The sequence below is a fragment of the Harmonia axyridis genome, chromosome 7 (assembly GCF_914767665.1).
Source record: "Harmonia axyridis chromosome 7, icHarAxyr1.1, whole genome shotgun sequence".
Taxonomy (NCBI): Eukaryota; Metazoa; Arthropoda; class Insecta; order Coleoptera; family Coccinellidae; genus Harmonia; species Harmonia axyridis.
The window spans coordinates 1,005,511-1,022,750 of NC_059507.1; the positions used below are offsets into that span (position 1 = coordinate 1,005,511).

The 17,240-nt window shown below is 37.2% G+C and overlaps 1 protein-coding gene across 1 annotated transcript in view; it reads left to right on the forward strand.

Annotated features, from left to right (window-relative positions):
- LOC123683869 (protein kibra) overlaps positions 1-16,659 on the forward strand; it is a 62,423-nt gene extending 45,764 nt beyond the window's left edge. Inside the window, exons 4-9 of the mRNA XM_045622832.1 lie at positions 10,773-10,881; positions 11,361-11,520; positions 11,575-13,137; positions 13,284-13,476; positions 13,968-15,082; positions 15,691-16,659. Coding sequence (XP_045478788.1) covers positions 10,773-10,881; positions 11,361-11,520; positions 11,575-13,137; positions 13,284-13,476; positions 13,968-15,082; positions 15,691-15,919 — 3,369 coding nt within the window. The 3' untranslated portion in view covers positions 15,920-16,659. The remainder of the gene's footprint in view (positions 1-10,772; positions 10,882-11,360; positions 11,521-11,574; positions 13,138-13,283; positions 13,477-13,967; positions 15,083-15,690) is intronic.
- Positions 16,660-17,240: the final 581 nt, after the last annotated feature.

Genomic DNA, 17,240 nt, shown 5'->3' on the forward strand with positions numbered 1-17,240 from the left:
TCCAGCTACAAGATTCTACCTGGGGTCATCATAACTATAAGTTTGATGAACCAAATGGTTTATAGATAACTCTATTTTGTACAGCTATGTTGGGCAATACATTTTCCGTTGCTTATAGGAAAAAGTCTGAAGGTGTTAAATCATAAAATATCGGTGGCCAATTGTGATTACCTCTTCGAGACGCAACACAGTCAGGAGAATCTTCTTTCAAAATTGTGATTGATTGGAAAACGTAGATTACGAAAATGCCTGCAGTTCAAAGATCAGTCCATTATTCCAGAAGTTATAGGTTTTAAATTGAAATTTTCCAAAAAAATCTTGATAATATTCTCGAGGCTGCCAATTCTCTTTGAATCAAGATACGGACTTGAAACCTCAAAATGTTTCAGATCGCAGCTCGATCTACAAAAAATGTTTTCATTTCACTGCATTCGCCGTCTTCGGTGCTCATTGCACCACGTTTAAACTTAGCATACCAATATGATGGTTGATTTTCCTGTTGCAGACCCCGGAAATTCTTCATCTAGCCAAGATTTTGCTTCAACTGTATTTTTTCCCTTCAAAAAGCAATATTTTATCAGCACACGAAATTATTTTTTTCCATCTTTTTTCAAATAACAAAAGTAGCTACACTCACAACGCAATAACTCACAAATGAATGATCGGACTGCTGTCAAATTTTGACACGTATCGTTCGAAGGTTGATACTAACTAAAAATCATATGGATTTAATACTAGCACCGCCATCTGTGCATCAGACCAAGGACTTTTCAATTGGCCTAAAATAATGATCGATACTTTTCGTTATAAAAGGTTTTCAATAAGAGGTTTCATTTTGAGTAGGCCGTTATATTTACAGCTGTCATCTTTTGACATTTGACAAGTAAAAACTACGCCATTATTGAAAAAGGAACAACGCATTGAAATCGTTAAAATTCACTACAAAAATGGTGACAATGCTGCAGTCACAGTTCGCTAAAGTAAAGTACTTTTGGGTCGCGGGCCGCCGCCAAAGCTATTGAACTAAAATCTGGACCATCCTGTTTGTGCATTCAGCGCTCGAGATTCCTCAACATCCTTCACCGTCCTCTATGGTACAGCATCCATCGAAATGGTCGTGTTGCATAATGAGACCGTCTATTTCCTCGATCGTAAAATTAATATCCGAGCATCGAATTTGGGACATCCTGTACCATAAATTTTCAATTCTACTCATCCTATTCTAAAAATTAGTTGATCAACACCATCTCCTTTTTCGCACCGGCCCAACTGGCCGACGCCGTCGCGGGCAAACGCGTGGCTCAATTGCGCGATCCCGACATGATGCACTTTTTTTTTTCTCTTCTTTCCGTTGAAACTCGAGGCTGCTAGATCGAACCTCAAGACCGCGAGAGAAGGAGCCAAAGGCGAGTCGGTCCCCTCTGCGTTCCCCTCTCGCCCAAACTAGCCAGATGGCCTCCTCGAAGTAAATAATTGCCCCTGCCCAGACTCGACGTTCCAACATTCCGTTGTTTTTTCGACGGAGAGAGAACGCCTGGACTCGAATGGAACTTGATATTATATTATTATGGAACTTATTATTTTTAATAGGTGTGGAATGTTCGCTCGGAATTTTTCTTGGATGATATTAATTTTACGATCGAGGAAATAGACGGCCTCATTATGCAACACGTACATTTCGATGGTTGCTGTACCATAGAGAAGGAGGGTGATGGTGTTGAGGAATCTCGAGCACAGAACGCACAACCAGGATGGTCCATATTTTAGTTTAATAGTTTTGGCGACGACCCAAAAGTAAAGGGTGTTTTTTTAGAGCTATAGAACTTTAAATTGCAATAAAACAACGATGGATTATTCGATTGACATGAATTTTATTTATCCGCAAGATAATCTTGTGGCATTACATTTTAAATATGATTTCTGGCATATGACCGCCACGGCTGGCTCGGATGTAGTCCAATCTGGACGTTCAATTTTCGATGATTTTTTCGGACATTTATGGCCGTATATCGGCAATAACACGGCGAATGTTGTCTTCCAAATGGTCAAGGGTTTGTGGCTTATCCGCATAGACCAATGACTTCACATAGCCCCACAGAAAGTAGTCTAGCGGTGTTAAATCACAAGGTCTTGGAGGCCAATTCACAGGTCCAAAACGTGAAATTAGGCGGTAACCAAACGTGTCTTCAATAAATCGATTGTGGCACGAGCTGTGCGACATGTTGCGCCGTCTTGTTGGAACCACAGTTCCTGGACATCAGGGTTGTTCAATTCAGGAATGAAAAAGCTTAATGGCTCTATACCGACCATCATTGACTGTAACGTTCTGGCCATCACCGTTTTTGAAGAAGTACGGACCAATGATTCCACCAGCCCATAAATCGCACCAAACAGTAAGTTTTTCTGACTGTAACGGTGTTTCGACATACACTTGAGGATTAGCTTCACTCCAAATGCGGCAGTTTTGTTTGTTGACGTAGCCATTCAACCAGAAGTGCGCTTCATCGCTAAACAAAATAAAGTGGACGTAGTGCGCGATACGTATTCCGCACAGAACCATTATTTTCGAAATAAAATTGCACTATTTGCAAGCGTTGTTCAGGCGTGAGTCTATTCATGATGAATTGCCAAACCAAACTGAGAATAAATCACTTGACAGCTGTTAAATCGGTCGTCATCTTGAACAGTAATGCCAACTTAAAGTTATATACCTCGAAAAAAAAAACACCCGTTACATATGATTTTATTGAATCTTTAGGAATCATTGCTACATATCAGAATAAAAGCAATGACTTCTTTATAACAGCTTACTAACTGCTTCTTCATAATAATTTGGATTTTAATAATAATAATATGTATGTATAGGAAAGTGAATTGAATTTGTGCAGTGGAACCTAAACTGATTTTAATTTTACTGTTTCTCCTTATTGTTCATGAAATTCCAAAGTTCAACTATTTTTATTTTTCATGTTACATTTAGGTATGTGACATACCTTTTTTGTGCATTTTTTTACACGCTTAGTTCAGAAATTTCTTTAAGTTGTAAGGCATTCTGCTGGGCAAATGAAACAAACTCATTGCTTGATATTTCATCAAGTTTTGGAATACCAAAACAACCAAAAATGCGAAAATATCGAAGAGAAAACTGTGAATATCCTCAAATCGAGCCTTTATCATTCGAAAAATGATCGATGTTCTCTCTCTGAACTTGAACACGTGAAGAATGTTGGCCTCAGCTGCGGTTGCGTTCCGCGTATACATAGAAATATGAGATCCTTCTTGGAATGCATAGGAATAATCGCATACCTTGCATTTCCTATCGGAATTCTTCGTGAGTACGTCGTGATCCCTCCACAATACTTTAGCGCGAGCCAACATGACAATGCCATGTTTACCTCTTGGCCTGTTCAAGAAACGATCTCAGTGGCGTGCGTAGCCGATACATGCTCACACAAACATCGTTATGTAGGGTTTTCCAATAAGAGGTTTCGTTTGGAATAGCCCGCTATCTAGACAGCTGTCGCTTTTGAAGCTGTCATTTTTTCACATTTGACAAATAAAATATACGGCATTTCTATAAATAGAACGATACACGCTTCAACAATCCATTGAAATTGTTATAATTCATACAAAAGTGGTGAAAGCACTTCTGGGTTGTCGTGAAGCACCTTCTCGGCAGGCAATGCTGAAACTGATGGAAAAATTTGAGCTGTTGGGACAAGTTAGCGATGTGAAGAATCGAAACCGTGTAGGTCGCTCAATAACAACTGAGAATATTGCTGCTGTAGCCCTTAGTAATATGAAAACCCAGGTTTGTCGATTCTTAGTCGATCTTGAGAATTCAACATTCCACAAACAGCATTACACCGTATTTTGCATAAAGACTAAAGGCTTTTAAAGTTGAAAGTGTTTGCAGCTGTTTAAGTGCAATAAACTTGAATTTTTGCGTCAATATGTGACAATGGATGAAACATGGCTTCATCATTTCACTATAAGTCCAATAGAGAGTCAGCTGAGTGGACTGCACACGATGAACCGAATCCAAACGAGGAAAAACACAACAGTCAGCTGGCAAGGTTATGGAATCAGTATTCTGGGATGCGCAAGGTATAATATTCATTGATTACTTCCAAAAAGGCCAGACCATCAACAGCGATTATTATAAAACGTTATTGGATCGTTTAAAGGTCGAAATCGTTAAAAAACGGCCCCATTTAAGGATAAAAAGGTGCTGTTTCATCAAGACAATGCGCCTTGTCACAAATCAATGAAAACAATGGCAAAATTGCATAAATTGGGCTTCGAATTGCTTCTGCATCCACCGTATTCGCCAGATCTGGCCCCCAGCGACTTTTTCCTGTTCTCAGACCTCCAAAGAATGCTCGCTGGGAAGAAATTAAGCGCCAATGAAGAAGTAGTCGCCGAAACTGAGGCCTATTTTGAAGCGAAAGACAAATAGTACTACAAAAATGGTATCGAAAAGTTGGAAGATCGCTATAATCGCTGTATGGCCTTCGAAGGCAACTATGTTGAATAATAAAATCGAATTTTGCCGAAAAAATGTGTTTTACTATGGTCGACCGGGGACTTTTCAATTGGCCTGTTACTTCCTCTCGAAGTCCTTCCTAACTAATAAACGGTACTTCGTTGAGTATGAAAGAATGAAATCTTTTTTGTTCACGGTGACCTCTGGCGTTCCACAGGGATCAAATTTGAGACCACTTTTATTTGTACTTCTTATCGATGACAGTTGTTCGAATGAATTACTTTTGGAGATAATTTTGAGTTATTTAGAGGAATAGGGAATTTACCTATTTTCTTTTGTAAAACGATCTCAATAGACTATGGCTTTGTAAATCTTTTTCCAATAAGAAGACGAAACTATGTTCTGAATATTGTTGTATTGTTCTATCACGAAACCAGTCACAAATTGAATATTTCACACTGGATTATGTGGTTTTTGGGCCTGTTACACAAGAGAATCGATTTATTTTTATGACGGAAAAATTGTGATTCAGATTTTAGCGAATCCGAGATGTTTATAGCAAACGTGTCAGTTAGACCGGTCAGGTCAGGTGCGCCACTGTCTTGGTCCATTCTTCTGGCGACTGGCGTGACCTCTGGAATGTATCCGGAAATTGAACCCGACTGGCGCGAGCCTCGCCAACCTTCGGAGGGTGCGAAGGACGATTCAAGGCCGCTGCAGGGACGATCGTAAGGACGAGAAATGGGGGAGCTGTAACGCTCCGTCTGGCAACCTCGCGTTCCTGCTAAGGCTCGACCTAATTCGGTTTGGGGTTGATTATTTTCAAGGATAAACCTTTAGCAACCCCTGAAACGCCGTTTATGTTTTGTAGTGTGTACAGGGTGTTTCCAAATTGGAGGTACAAACGAAAATTACAGATCTCTGATAAGTTTTGAAAAAAATATTTCCTTTGAACTAGCCTTGCAAACGTTTTGTTTTCGAGATACCAGGGTGTTTAAGTTTGATTCTTTTTCAAGTATTTTTTCTCTAGACACTTCGGTTTAGGGTTGATTATTTTCAAGGATAAACCTTTGCCCCACCTTGGGCGCCATTTATGTCCTGGGTGTTCCTAAATTGAAGGTACAAACGAAAATGATTTCTTGGATTATTTTTACGAAAAAAAAAAGTCCTCTAAACATAGGCCCACAAATGTTTTGTTGTCGAGATACAGGGTGTTGAAGTTTGATTCTTTTTCAAGCTTTTTTGTCATAGCACCTTCCCTTCACGAGATATTCAATTTAAATTTTGTACATATATTCTAATTTGATGTTTTCTTCACGTGGACGTGATATGCTAATTTTGTATTCAAATTCACAGGGTGATATTTTTTTTTGGAAAAGTGCCCAATTTTTTTCTCTAGAACTTAAATTTGGTGGACCACTTGTAGTTCAGAAAAATTTGAAGAGAAACTTTAGTTCAGTAGTACACTTTTCGGTTTCTTGTAGATTTGTCGTATCTGCTACTGATTTCAAGAAGAAATTTTAAGCAATTCTCTAGAAATCCCTAGGAAAATCCAAATTATTATAAAGATCCAGTTAGTAAGCTGTGATTAATAAATTAATAATGAGTTTTGATACTTATTCAGCCAATATTTAGTGAAGATTAATGAAGATTAGATCAACTGGTATAATCATCACAAAAAAGTAAGACTACAAGAAACACCCTGTATCTCAAAAACAAATTGCTTGCCAGCCTATGTGTAGAGGACTTTTTTTCTTAAAATCACCCAAAAAAATCTAATTTTTCTGTGCATTTCCAATTTGTACACACCCTGTAGAATACTGTTAAGGCTTACACAGGAAAAAGAAGAATTCATATGTGGTTCAACTCAATGATTACTCGCACCATTCTCTCACCTCTAGCGAGTGCTCAGTGAAAATACATCAAGCAAAGAAGTGATAAAATACAAACATCCTTATGGTTCTTCGAGCCGGATAAAAATCACACATTCTCTCAAATACGAAAATCGAATAAATAAGAGAATAATACTCTAGATTTTTCTTATCATATTTGGTACGAGTTTGAATAATTCAAATTCTTGGTTATGATCTATGAGTTTTCAAAGCAAAAAATTACTCTTATTCACAACAATTTAATACGCAGATTGTAGTTCTAATCGAACCTATTGGTAATTTGTCTAAAAATAAAAATTCGAAAGTCTCTGCGCTTAACTTTAATATCGAGTCAATGGTGGAACACTCTGTATATAAATATAATATAATTTTAATTCAGATCCACAGAGCAATTTCTGAAGGTCACAACTCGTAAAACATAATTTAGAGAAAAACGCAATTAATGTTTTACAGTCGATTTATGTACCTGCAGAAAAATGAATAATTCAATATTTACTATAAGCTCGACGCACACTCTTGAATAATTCGAGAAAATTTTCAGCATTTTAGTCTGAAAAAATGCATAAACATTTTTTTCTAAAACTATCACCCCCTATCCGTCCGGATAAAGCTAAGTACCCACGCGCGCGCCAGCCCCAAGGTGCCGAAATCGTCATGCTGCATTCCATCACGAACGGATTACGGCCGAGACCTGCAGTTACCGAATTCGAATCCGGCCTTCGCCATGGCCATCCGCGTCTTCCGCCACCCGACATTCGGGTGTCGAGCCCCAAACAGTGCGCGCCCAAAATCCGTACCGGGTCCAGAGCGGACCAACACGCGCGCGAGATGTGGCCCTTATGCTACGTGCCCGCGCTCCAGGTGCACACCTTGCCGGCGGCCTACCTCTCCGACCAGCAGCGGCAGACGCCGGTGAAGACGTCCTACAGGACCCTGCCGGCCTATTACGGCATACGGGATCACAGGAATACCAGGCCTAACTTGCATAGGTTCGATTTCGGCGATAACGCATACGAAAATGTTAGGAGTGTCAATAATAGTGCATACGAAAATGTTAGGAGTGTTAATAATGCATACGAAAATGTTAGGAGTGTCAACAATGCATACGAAAATGTTAGGAGTGTTAACAATAGTGCATACGAAAATGTTAGAAGTGTTAAAAACGCATACGAAAATGTTAGAAGTGTTAACAATAATGCATACGAAAATATTAGGTGTGTCAACAATGAATACGAAAATGTTAGGAGTGTTAACAACGCATACGAAAATGTAAGGAGTGTTAACAAGGCATACGAAAATGTTAGGACTGTTAACAAGGCATACGATAATGTTAGGAGTGTCAACAACGTTTATGAAAATGTTAGAAGTGTCGAGAACGTATATGAAAATCTTAGAAGTGTGAACGGATACGAAAATGTTAGGACTGTTAATGCATACGAAAATGTTAGGACTTTCAAGGCATACGAAAATGTTAGGACTGTTAACGCATACGAAAATGTTAGGAGCGTTAATGGACACGAAAGGATACATATTAACGGATACGAAGTGCAAAAATTGCACGATTTGAGAGCTGTGCATCATGGTCCTGGGACAGTGGCAGTGGGAAAATTGGGCATTGCAATTGTAAGTTCCACTTTCGATCATCTCGTTATTGGATTTCGTGATTTAAAGTCCGAGTAACGGTTTTCGAAATTGGCACACTATTTGTTGGTTTTTTTTATTGAAATTTTGAGGTTGAAGACGTGCCAGCAACGTCTGAAGGGAAATAGGTCTTGATTAGACGCGAATATTAGTATTTGCCTTGTATTTACTACCAGTGATAGCGAAAAAAATGTCAACCAAGAAATTATAAACCCAAAAAAAAAATTGAAAATGAAAAAGCACTGAGAATTGTTGAATGTATTACTTATATGAAATACGATTTATTACTCTGAAAAAATTTATTTTGTGCAAGTCGATTTGTTGTTACGGAAATTTTGGGTATTTTGTTTTTTGATATTCTATTTGAATTTTTCGTTATTCAGGGGACGCACTGAACATGAAATTTTGAATGAAGCTTGAAATTGTAAATTCTAAAAGTGTTCCTAAATTGAAAGTACAAACGAAAATGGCAGATTCCTTGGATTATTTTAAGAAAAAAGTCCTATAAACATGGGCCCGAAAACGTATTATTTTCAAGATACAGGGTGTTAAAGTTTGATTTTTCCAGTATTTTCTCATAGCACTTCCCTTCACAAGATAATTAAATTGAATTTGGCATAGATATTCCAATTTAAAGATTTCATCATGTGTTATGCTAATTTTGAATGCAAATCTACAGGGTGATATTTTTTCTGGAACAGTTCTCGCTTCTTTCCTCCAGACATTTTTTTTTTGGACCAGTGATGGTTTAGAAAAATGCAAAAAGAAACTGATCCAATACTACACTTTTAGGTTTCTTGTGGTTTTGTCGTATCTGCTACCGATTTAGAGAAACAAATTGAAACAATTCTCTAGTAATCCTCATGAAAATCCAAATTATCATAAAGATCAAGTTAGAAAGCTGTAATGAATAAATTAATTATAAGTTTTGGTACTTATTCACCCAATCTGTAGCGAAGATTAATGAAGATTCGATAAACTGGTATAATCATCACAAAAAAGTAATACTACAAGGAACACCCTGTATCTCGAAAACAAAGTGCTTACGGGCCAATGTTTGAAGGACTTTTTCTCTTAAAATCAACCAAGGAATCTCTCATTTTCCTTTGTGCCTCCAAGGAACACCCTGTATACACGAGAAATCTCAACCGAATCGAATTCTCTATCAAGGAAATATTAAGTTTTTCTTTTTCATTTTTTCTTTCGTGTTTTTCTTTATAGTTCTGTTTGAAATTTTCCATAAAACTTTAATCTTCTTTTCTACATCTGAATACAAATTTTCTCCACATAATTCGTAGTCATAACGTAAAAAGAATTGCGAAAAGCCATATTTACGGAACCCCTGGTGAGATTTTGGCTACTAGCAAACTCAACCATTAGAGATCTAAACTTATCCTGAATCTTTTTTTTAAGAGTTTTTAGGTCTTCCCATTAGCTAGATATCGTGTTTACGGACGGACAGAATTGAATGCGTGAACCGATTCGTCGATCTTATAGTTTGTGACCAATTCAGGCTCAAATTTCTAAAATTACAGATCTCGTGACAAAATAATTGATACACCATTAATAATAAAAAATCACAATAGCAAAAAATGCATATTAAACATACTTCTATTGTTAATTCAATTATAATAAATGAAAATATTATGTATCTGCATTTGGCATTATCGGAATTCCAAAAATCCTATACACAATTCGATAAATAGTTCATTAAGCGAATAAGCGATAAGTACGCCAAAAAAAAACCGTATTTCAATTGCCCTTCACATTTTGCAAGAGTCACGCGCATTCTGAAAAGATAAGAAATATATAGGAATAAAGGAGAAAGCTTGTGCCAGTTTATATGGATATTGAATTTTCAAATGCCATTTCTATACTTGCTGTTCGAAATACCTATACGCATTCCATATTAACATTTGTCCAACATTAATATAATCAATTTTATCGCTTTTTTACGAGGCTTTCAATAACCGAAATGATCATACCGTAGATGAGCTATAAATAAGTATACAGGGTGATTCACCGGGATGGCCTATTAGACGTTTATGGAAAACTAATCATAATTTTGATCTGAAAATTTGTGTATTGGGGTTTGAAACAATGATCCCTCTACCTAAAATATTTTCAGATCTCTACAACTTCCGGTTATGCCGGAAACAGACTACTACTTCCCTATTACAAATGGCACACCCAGTATATTATTCCATCATTAGATAGCTGATTTTGATGACAATTTCGGCAATATGCCATACCTTGGGCGAAAACTCAACGGTTCATGAGTTAATGGGATTCTTATGAAAAAATGCTTACTTTAATAAGCAGAAATATCGCATTTGGGTCTCGGAAAATCTAAGAATGATTGTTGAAAAGCCTCTCCATCCTCGACGCGTCACCTTTTGGTGCTACGTGCCACACAAGAAACGAAACAATCACAATTTTGTAAGAAAAGTTTCCTGATCGTGTTAGTTCTCGTAGAGGTGATCACAATTGGCCACCGAGATCTTGTGATTTAATATCTTTAGACTTTTTTCTTTGAGACCAAGTGAAACATAAGGTCTATATTCTATAAAACTCCACAATCGATTCGAGACCTTAAATAAGTCATTTTCTCTAATTTGTACAGAAATGTTGATGGTATATACTCGTACCTACAACATAATCTGTATACACGCGCATAATATCTAATAATAATAAATTGCTGTAGGTAAATCATATAGGACCAACATTTCAACCAATCATTTCCTTGATTTCAGGCCAAGAAAGACATCTACCAAGTGAAGTCCCAGAGGCTGATGTTAGCACAAGATGAATATGAACTTCTCACAAACGCTTTAGCTACACTCAACACTTCCAGAACAAGCTGTAAGTACCAACTATAAACTTTAACGCTCATTTATTTATTTTATTTATTTATTTACTTCTTTATTCTTGACCTCTAATACAGTACAAGTACTGGTGGCAAGGCCTATTTAACAATATACAAAAAAATAATACTATATAATATGCAAAACAGCAACAAAGTTAAACTAAACAAAATAAATCTTTCAGGTACAACTTAAGCTTAATATTAAAGTTTTTTTTAGTTCTTATATACTTTATTTCTGGTGGTATTTGGTTAAATGCTTCTATTGCTCGGTAAATTGGGGAGTCCTGGGCTTTCCTTGTAAACCTGAGTTCACTTCTGATGGTACCTCTATCTCGGGTGTTATGACTATGCACATCCTGTACTAGTGTAAATCTATAATTTGATTTTATATAATTGTTTGTCATGCCATGAATCAGCTTAATTAAGAAAATTCAATCCTTTCGTTCAGTTCTTCACCGATCCTTCTTAATTCCAGTGTGTTCGTCATCTAGTAGTCTCAGTACAAAATACGACCCAGATTTACTGAAGTCTGATGTGGCCATGGCAAAGAATAGGGTCTCCAGATTGAAATCAGAATTGGAACAGATAAGAAACGAGATGTCTTATACCCAAAGAGGTGTGGATACCCTGACAAGGTAAGTGACAGTTTCTTTGGAATAAGTCAAGGTATTCAAACATTTTGTTTGCAGCGTGGAGCAAAAACTAAGCTCCCAACAAGGAGCCTGCTATAATCTGGGCGAAGCTCAAGCCATCATGGCTGAGTTGAGGAATATCCAAATGTCTCTATCCTCAGGAGAAAAGGAAAAACAGGAACTTATGCAATCCCTTGCAAAACTAAAGGACGATCTTACACGATTGCAACTATCAGAAAGCTCTCCTGACGTATCAACCCTAAGTCTTCCCCAAGAAAAACTAAGTACAGCTTCGCAGACAGACTTATCCTGCGAATCCGTTCCCATAGGTACAAGACTAGCAGAAATGGCCAAAATGAGACTAGAATATGACGAAGCAAGGAAAAGAGTCCAACATATCCAACAAAAACTGGCAGATCTAGAAGAAAAAGTACAACCGGGCCAGGTAGAATCAGATAAAGACAGGTTGTTGTTGTTCCAAGAAAAAGAACAACTGTTGAGAGAACTGAGGAGCATAACTCCAAGGATGAGATCAAAAGAAGAAATGTTCGATATACAAAACGAATGCAAAAGATTAGAACAAGATCTAAACAAGGCGTTAGAGGTATCCAATAGAGCAATTACGGATAGGTTGAAGTTACACGAAGAGAAGCAATTACTTCTGCAACAGCTCAAAGATGGTTTGAGGACGATGACGCATTTAGAATCCCAGCTGAAGACTCTTTCTGCTAGCACCTTATCTGTCAGTAGCAGCTCGAGCTTGGGATCACTTTCGACTACGAGTAGCAAGGGATCTTTGAGTTCTGGGCTTAGTTTCACCGACATATACGGAGGACCTCAAACTAGCGGGTCTCAAAATTTAGGTAAACCAATTGATATGGCTGATCTGCACAGGAGAGTTGAAAGGCTCCTGAAAAACAGCGATAGCTCGCCTCACACACATTCACCGGGCAGAAGTCAACCTTCTTTGTCACCGAGAAGCTCATTGTCTTCAGTATCACCACCAGTATCACCTATGTATGAGAACTTGCCCATAACCTGTGCACCACCAAGTTATGAACAAGTAGAACGAGATAGGAGGTTGCAAGAACAAAGTCTCAACGAGAAGCTGATGGAATTGAGGCTGTCCAACCCGTATCTGAACAACACCTCCCAAGAATTCTCAAACATTCAAAGAGTGCCAATACCGAGTTTGTCACCGCTGACAGATCTACTGGAACAGCAAGCAAGTAACATGTCTCAAGGGTCTGGTTTGGGGAGGCCACCAAGGTACTCCTTGGAGTTCACAGGGGATCCACCCTTATCTCCTATATCAGAAACACCACCACCGATAGATCATGACGAACTGCTGCAAGGTACCACCTTGTCGAGGACATCTTCTTCTGGTACCAATACGAGGTCGGTGAGTGCTGCAGTAAGCGATGAGTCGGTTGCTGGTGATTCAGGGGTGTTTGAAGCCTCCAATAAGAAGAGGAATTCTACTTTTGGGGCGGAGTTAGATACAGAAACCGCCCAGGTTCAAATCAAACTGAAATATATTGTGGCAGACAACATTTTGAACGTTTGTGTAGAACGGGCAAGGAATCTGACAGCTCTTTGCATGGAGGAGAACTCGCAAGTGTAAGTTGAATTTTTTAATATTATCTTAACATATTTCTACTTCTGTCAACAATAGGTTAGGTTGTGTTATTTGACAGAATAAAAAATATTACAATTATTTATTACATTTTTCATAATCAATACTCAATGTAGAATATCTATTTCAGATGCATCAAGACAGCCCTTCTGCCTGCGAACAGTCCTTTCCCCTCTGTCTATTGCACAGCTTTTGTGAATGACTTCAGGAAACCAGTTTTTGGTGATGTGTTCAATCTACCTGTACCTGCCAATAAAATTAACACCAAAACATTGCAAGTGAACGTGTGGAATACAGTTGACGGACAACAAGAAAAATGCGTGGTAAGTCTTCTACACAATTCAATTTATCGTGATGAGTTTATGCAGAGTTTTCTGCAAGAAAATTGACAAAATAATGGAAAAAGTTGACAGGAATTTGGACAGTTCACGAGGTTTTGAATGAACAAGTGTCAGAATGAACCTTCTGTATGAGTTTTATGCATTATTTTCTCTAATTCATTGAAATTTCTTTGAATATAATAGAATATTTCCATGAATATCGTTTAGTAATTTTTGCATTGAAAAATGTTGGTTGGCAGAACTGTTTTCTGTATCAGAAATTTGACAGATGAATCTGTGACAGGAGAGTTCCGAGTACCAACATATAATAATGAAATATAACCATGAAATCTGTGTGGAATTTGTTCTTCAAGCTATGGCAGAATGAATTAGAGAAAAAATTGTCCGAATTCCTTTAAACTTTGCTAATCAGTTTATAAACATGAACCGCTCCAAATCAACAATTTACAATATCGTTTTTTTTTTCTTTGAAGGGTTGTGCACAAGTTAGTTTGGCAGACTTCAATCTACAGAGTGTCTCCCAAAGATGGTACAACATCCTGAGTCTTCAACTATTCGATCCCTCGATAAATTCCTACCACACCAAACAAGAATCGGACATGTCTCTTGGTAAGAACGAGGGTGAATTCAACAACAAACAAGGTGGTATCAAAGAGGAAAGTTCAGACGACTCCACAATAATATCATCTCAAACCTCCACCTTGACCAGGAACCAAGACGGTGTATGTTTCCAACCGCCCAATTTCAATCTCAATTTCGAAGAGCTGGTCAACTGTTTGGGCAATACAGAAGAATATAGTGATGATTCTGAAGATGAAGGTGAAGAAGAAGGTATAACTGTTGCTTTCGGGAATAACGACGGCCTTGAAGTGGTTCTGGAGCATTGCGACGCTGAGGACGACGAGAACCAAGAAGAAGAAACCGAAGAAGAGGAAAAATACCATGACAAAACGACGAACACCGAGTGTGCTTTCTATCCCGAGCATGCCAAACAAATGAAGTTAGCGAGTGCAGGTGTGAGTGCTATTGAAGATCGAGGTGCAATCAAGAGATCGCAGACTTTCTCCCCCAGTGCCCATATCTCTAAAAACCAATATATTTGCAAGTTGAACAGAAGTGACAGTGATAGTGCGATGCCGCTGTACAGAAGGGGAGGTAAACCGTTCGAAAGGAACGCTGTGGAACGAAGGTCTTTGAGGTTCAGACGAGGTCCAGGTTCCATGGCTATCTTGTCTTCGAGTAAATCTCATTCCCACCTGCCAACGACTGCCAGAACTTCCTTGGATCTAGAATTGGACAGGCAAGCCCAACATACGAGGTTAGATATGTTGACTAGTGAGGTTATGCGACTCAGAGAGTTGAAAGCGAGGTTGGAGCAGGCCAAGGAGAAAGGTGACACCGAGTTGGCGTCTTATTTGTTGGAGGATCAACATTTCCAGGAATTGATTTCTCAAGCCGAGAGTTCCAAGACTACGAGAACGGACGAAGAGAAGAAAGTCGAAAAGATGTTGAGGAGAGTTTCCAAGGAAATTTATAAACTCAGGAAGACGAAAGCAGGAAACGGAAAACCTGACTTGATTTCTTTCAAGTGAGTAATTTTGTCCCTTCTTTTATCAATTTTATACTTGAATATTTTGCTTGCTTGTTGTCTTGGGTTCGATTCACAGATGAAGATTCTGATAATTCAGTTCTCCAAAAATTCAGCTCTGTAACTTTTACATATTCTTCCAGGAGTTTAAAATGTTTTTGAATGAACAAGTTTTAATATGAGCCTTCCCCACAAGTATTATACATTATTTTCTCTAATTCACTGAAATTTTATTGAAATTAATGAAATATTCCCATAAATATCGTTTAGCGACTTTTGCATTGGAAAATTTTGGTTGGCAGAACTGTTTTCTGCATCAGAAATTTGACAGATAAATCTGTGACAGAAGAATTCCCAGTACCAACATATAAAAATGAAAGATAACCATGAAATCTGTTGGAAACTGAGATATCCCACAGGATGTTTTTCTTCAACAAGTGAGCAGAAGCTCTTGGCTTTGCATTGATGCTTTTTTCGTCTTTTTTATGTTGAAGTTATTAGAGACAGTTTTTAAGGGTTGTCACATCTACATTGATTCGAAAAATCAATAAAATCAATATCCCTCATCGTCAGATATACGATAAACAATAGTTAATTTTATTTTCCAGAGAAAAAATGGCCTTTTTCACCAGAGTGAATACCAATGTGCCTTTCTTGCCTTCAGACGAGTGCCATTTAGATAGGCTACAATCGAGACAAGCTGAAGAAGAAAAATCCCAGTGCCCAGTAGAAAATGTGAATAACTCTATTGACAACGAAGCAAACTCTACGAAAAATAACGAATCCTCGGAAAGGTACGACTACGTTATTGACAGAGTTATGGGAGTGGAGGTATAGCTGAAATGGATAATATTGTATATTTCTTGTTATTGTTTCTGCGAGATGCCACTATGTATCGTTGTTTCAATATCCAGTGTTCCAAAACCCATATTATGAAAACTTTTTTTCATTGAAAGACTGTCGTCAAATCGCTGCACTCGTTCCATTCTATCACGCAAAAATTACAATAGAGTAGAAACTTTTACTTTAAAACATAAGAAATTTATATCATTTTGCAATTCTTTGACTAAAAGTTTATGATCATGTCAAGCAGACTATGCTTATCATGCTTACGTTATTTCAAAACAATATATTTTATTTAAATATATATTAATCGAAATGCAACATTCATTTAAGTAACGTTAATGTATTCATGAATCGTACTGATTGTTAAAAAAGTTATGGTGATAACAGACATATATAATGAGTAAGTTTTTAACTGATCTTCGTTTTTCTATAATTTTCTACATTCAAACGTTATTGTATTTATTTTTTTGATGTTTTAACCAAAGAAAGCTAGAGTTCGTGTGATCGGTAAATTTTGCAAAAAACGTATCAAATTTCAATTATTCTCTGTAGGATATTCTAAATTGGAAGTACAAACGAAAATAACTGATTCCTCAGATAATTAAGAAAAAAAGTCCTATAAAGTAAAAGCTTTGTTTTTGAGGTGCAGGGTGTTATAAGTTTGGTTTTTTTACAAGGTTTTTCTCATAGCACCTTCACTTTTCAAAGATTTAATCACAAGATATGCTAATTTTGAATGCAAATCTACAGGGTGATAGTTTTTCACCTTTCCTTTTTTTTTTGGTGGACTTCTGGTAGTTTGAAAAATTGTAAAAAGAAACTTCAGTCCAGTACCACACTTCTTGGTTTCTTGTAGTTTTGTCATCTGCTACCAATTTCAAGAAAGAGAAAAAATTTCAAACTCTTTTCTAGTAATCGTCAAGAAAATCCAAATTATTATATAAAGATCCAGTTAATGAGGTGGATGAATAAATTAATTATAACTTTTGGTACTTATTTACCCAATCTATAGTGAATATTAATAAAGATTTGATAAACTGATATAAAAAAACAATCACAAAAAAGTAGAACTACAAGAAACACCCTGTATCTCGTATATACTTATAGGACTTTTTTCTTAAAATTCCCCGAGGAATTTCTCGTTTTTCGTTTTACCTCCAAATTAGAAACACTCCGTTTTTCTTATTTCCCCTCAAATTCAATTTTATTATGGAAATTTCTATTATTTATTTTTATTCATTTAATTATATTCTGAATACAAGAGTGGCACCTCGGAAAGAAATATTTGTTAATTATTGTGCCTTACTTAATT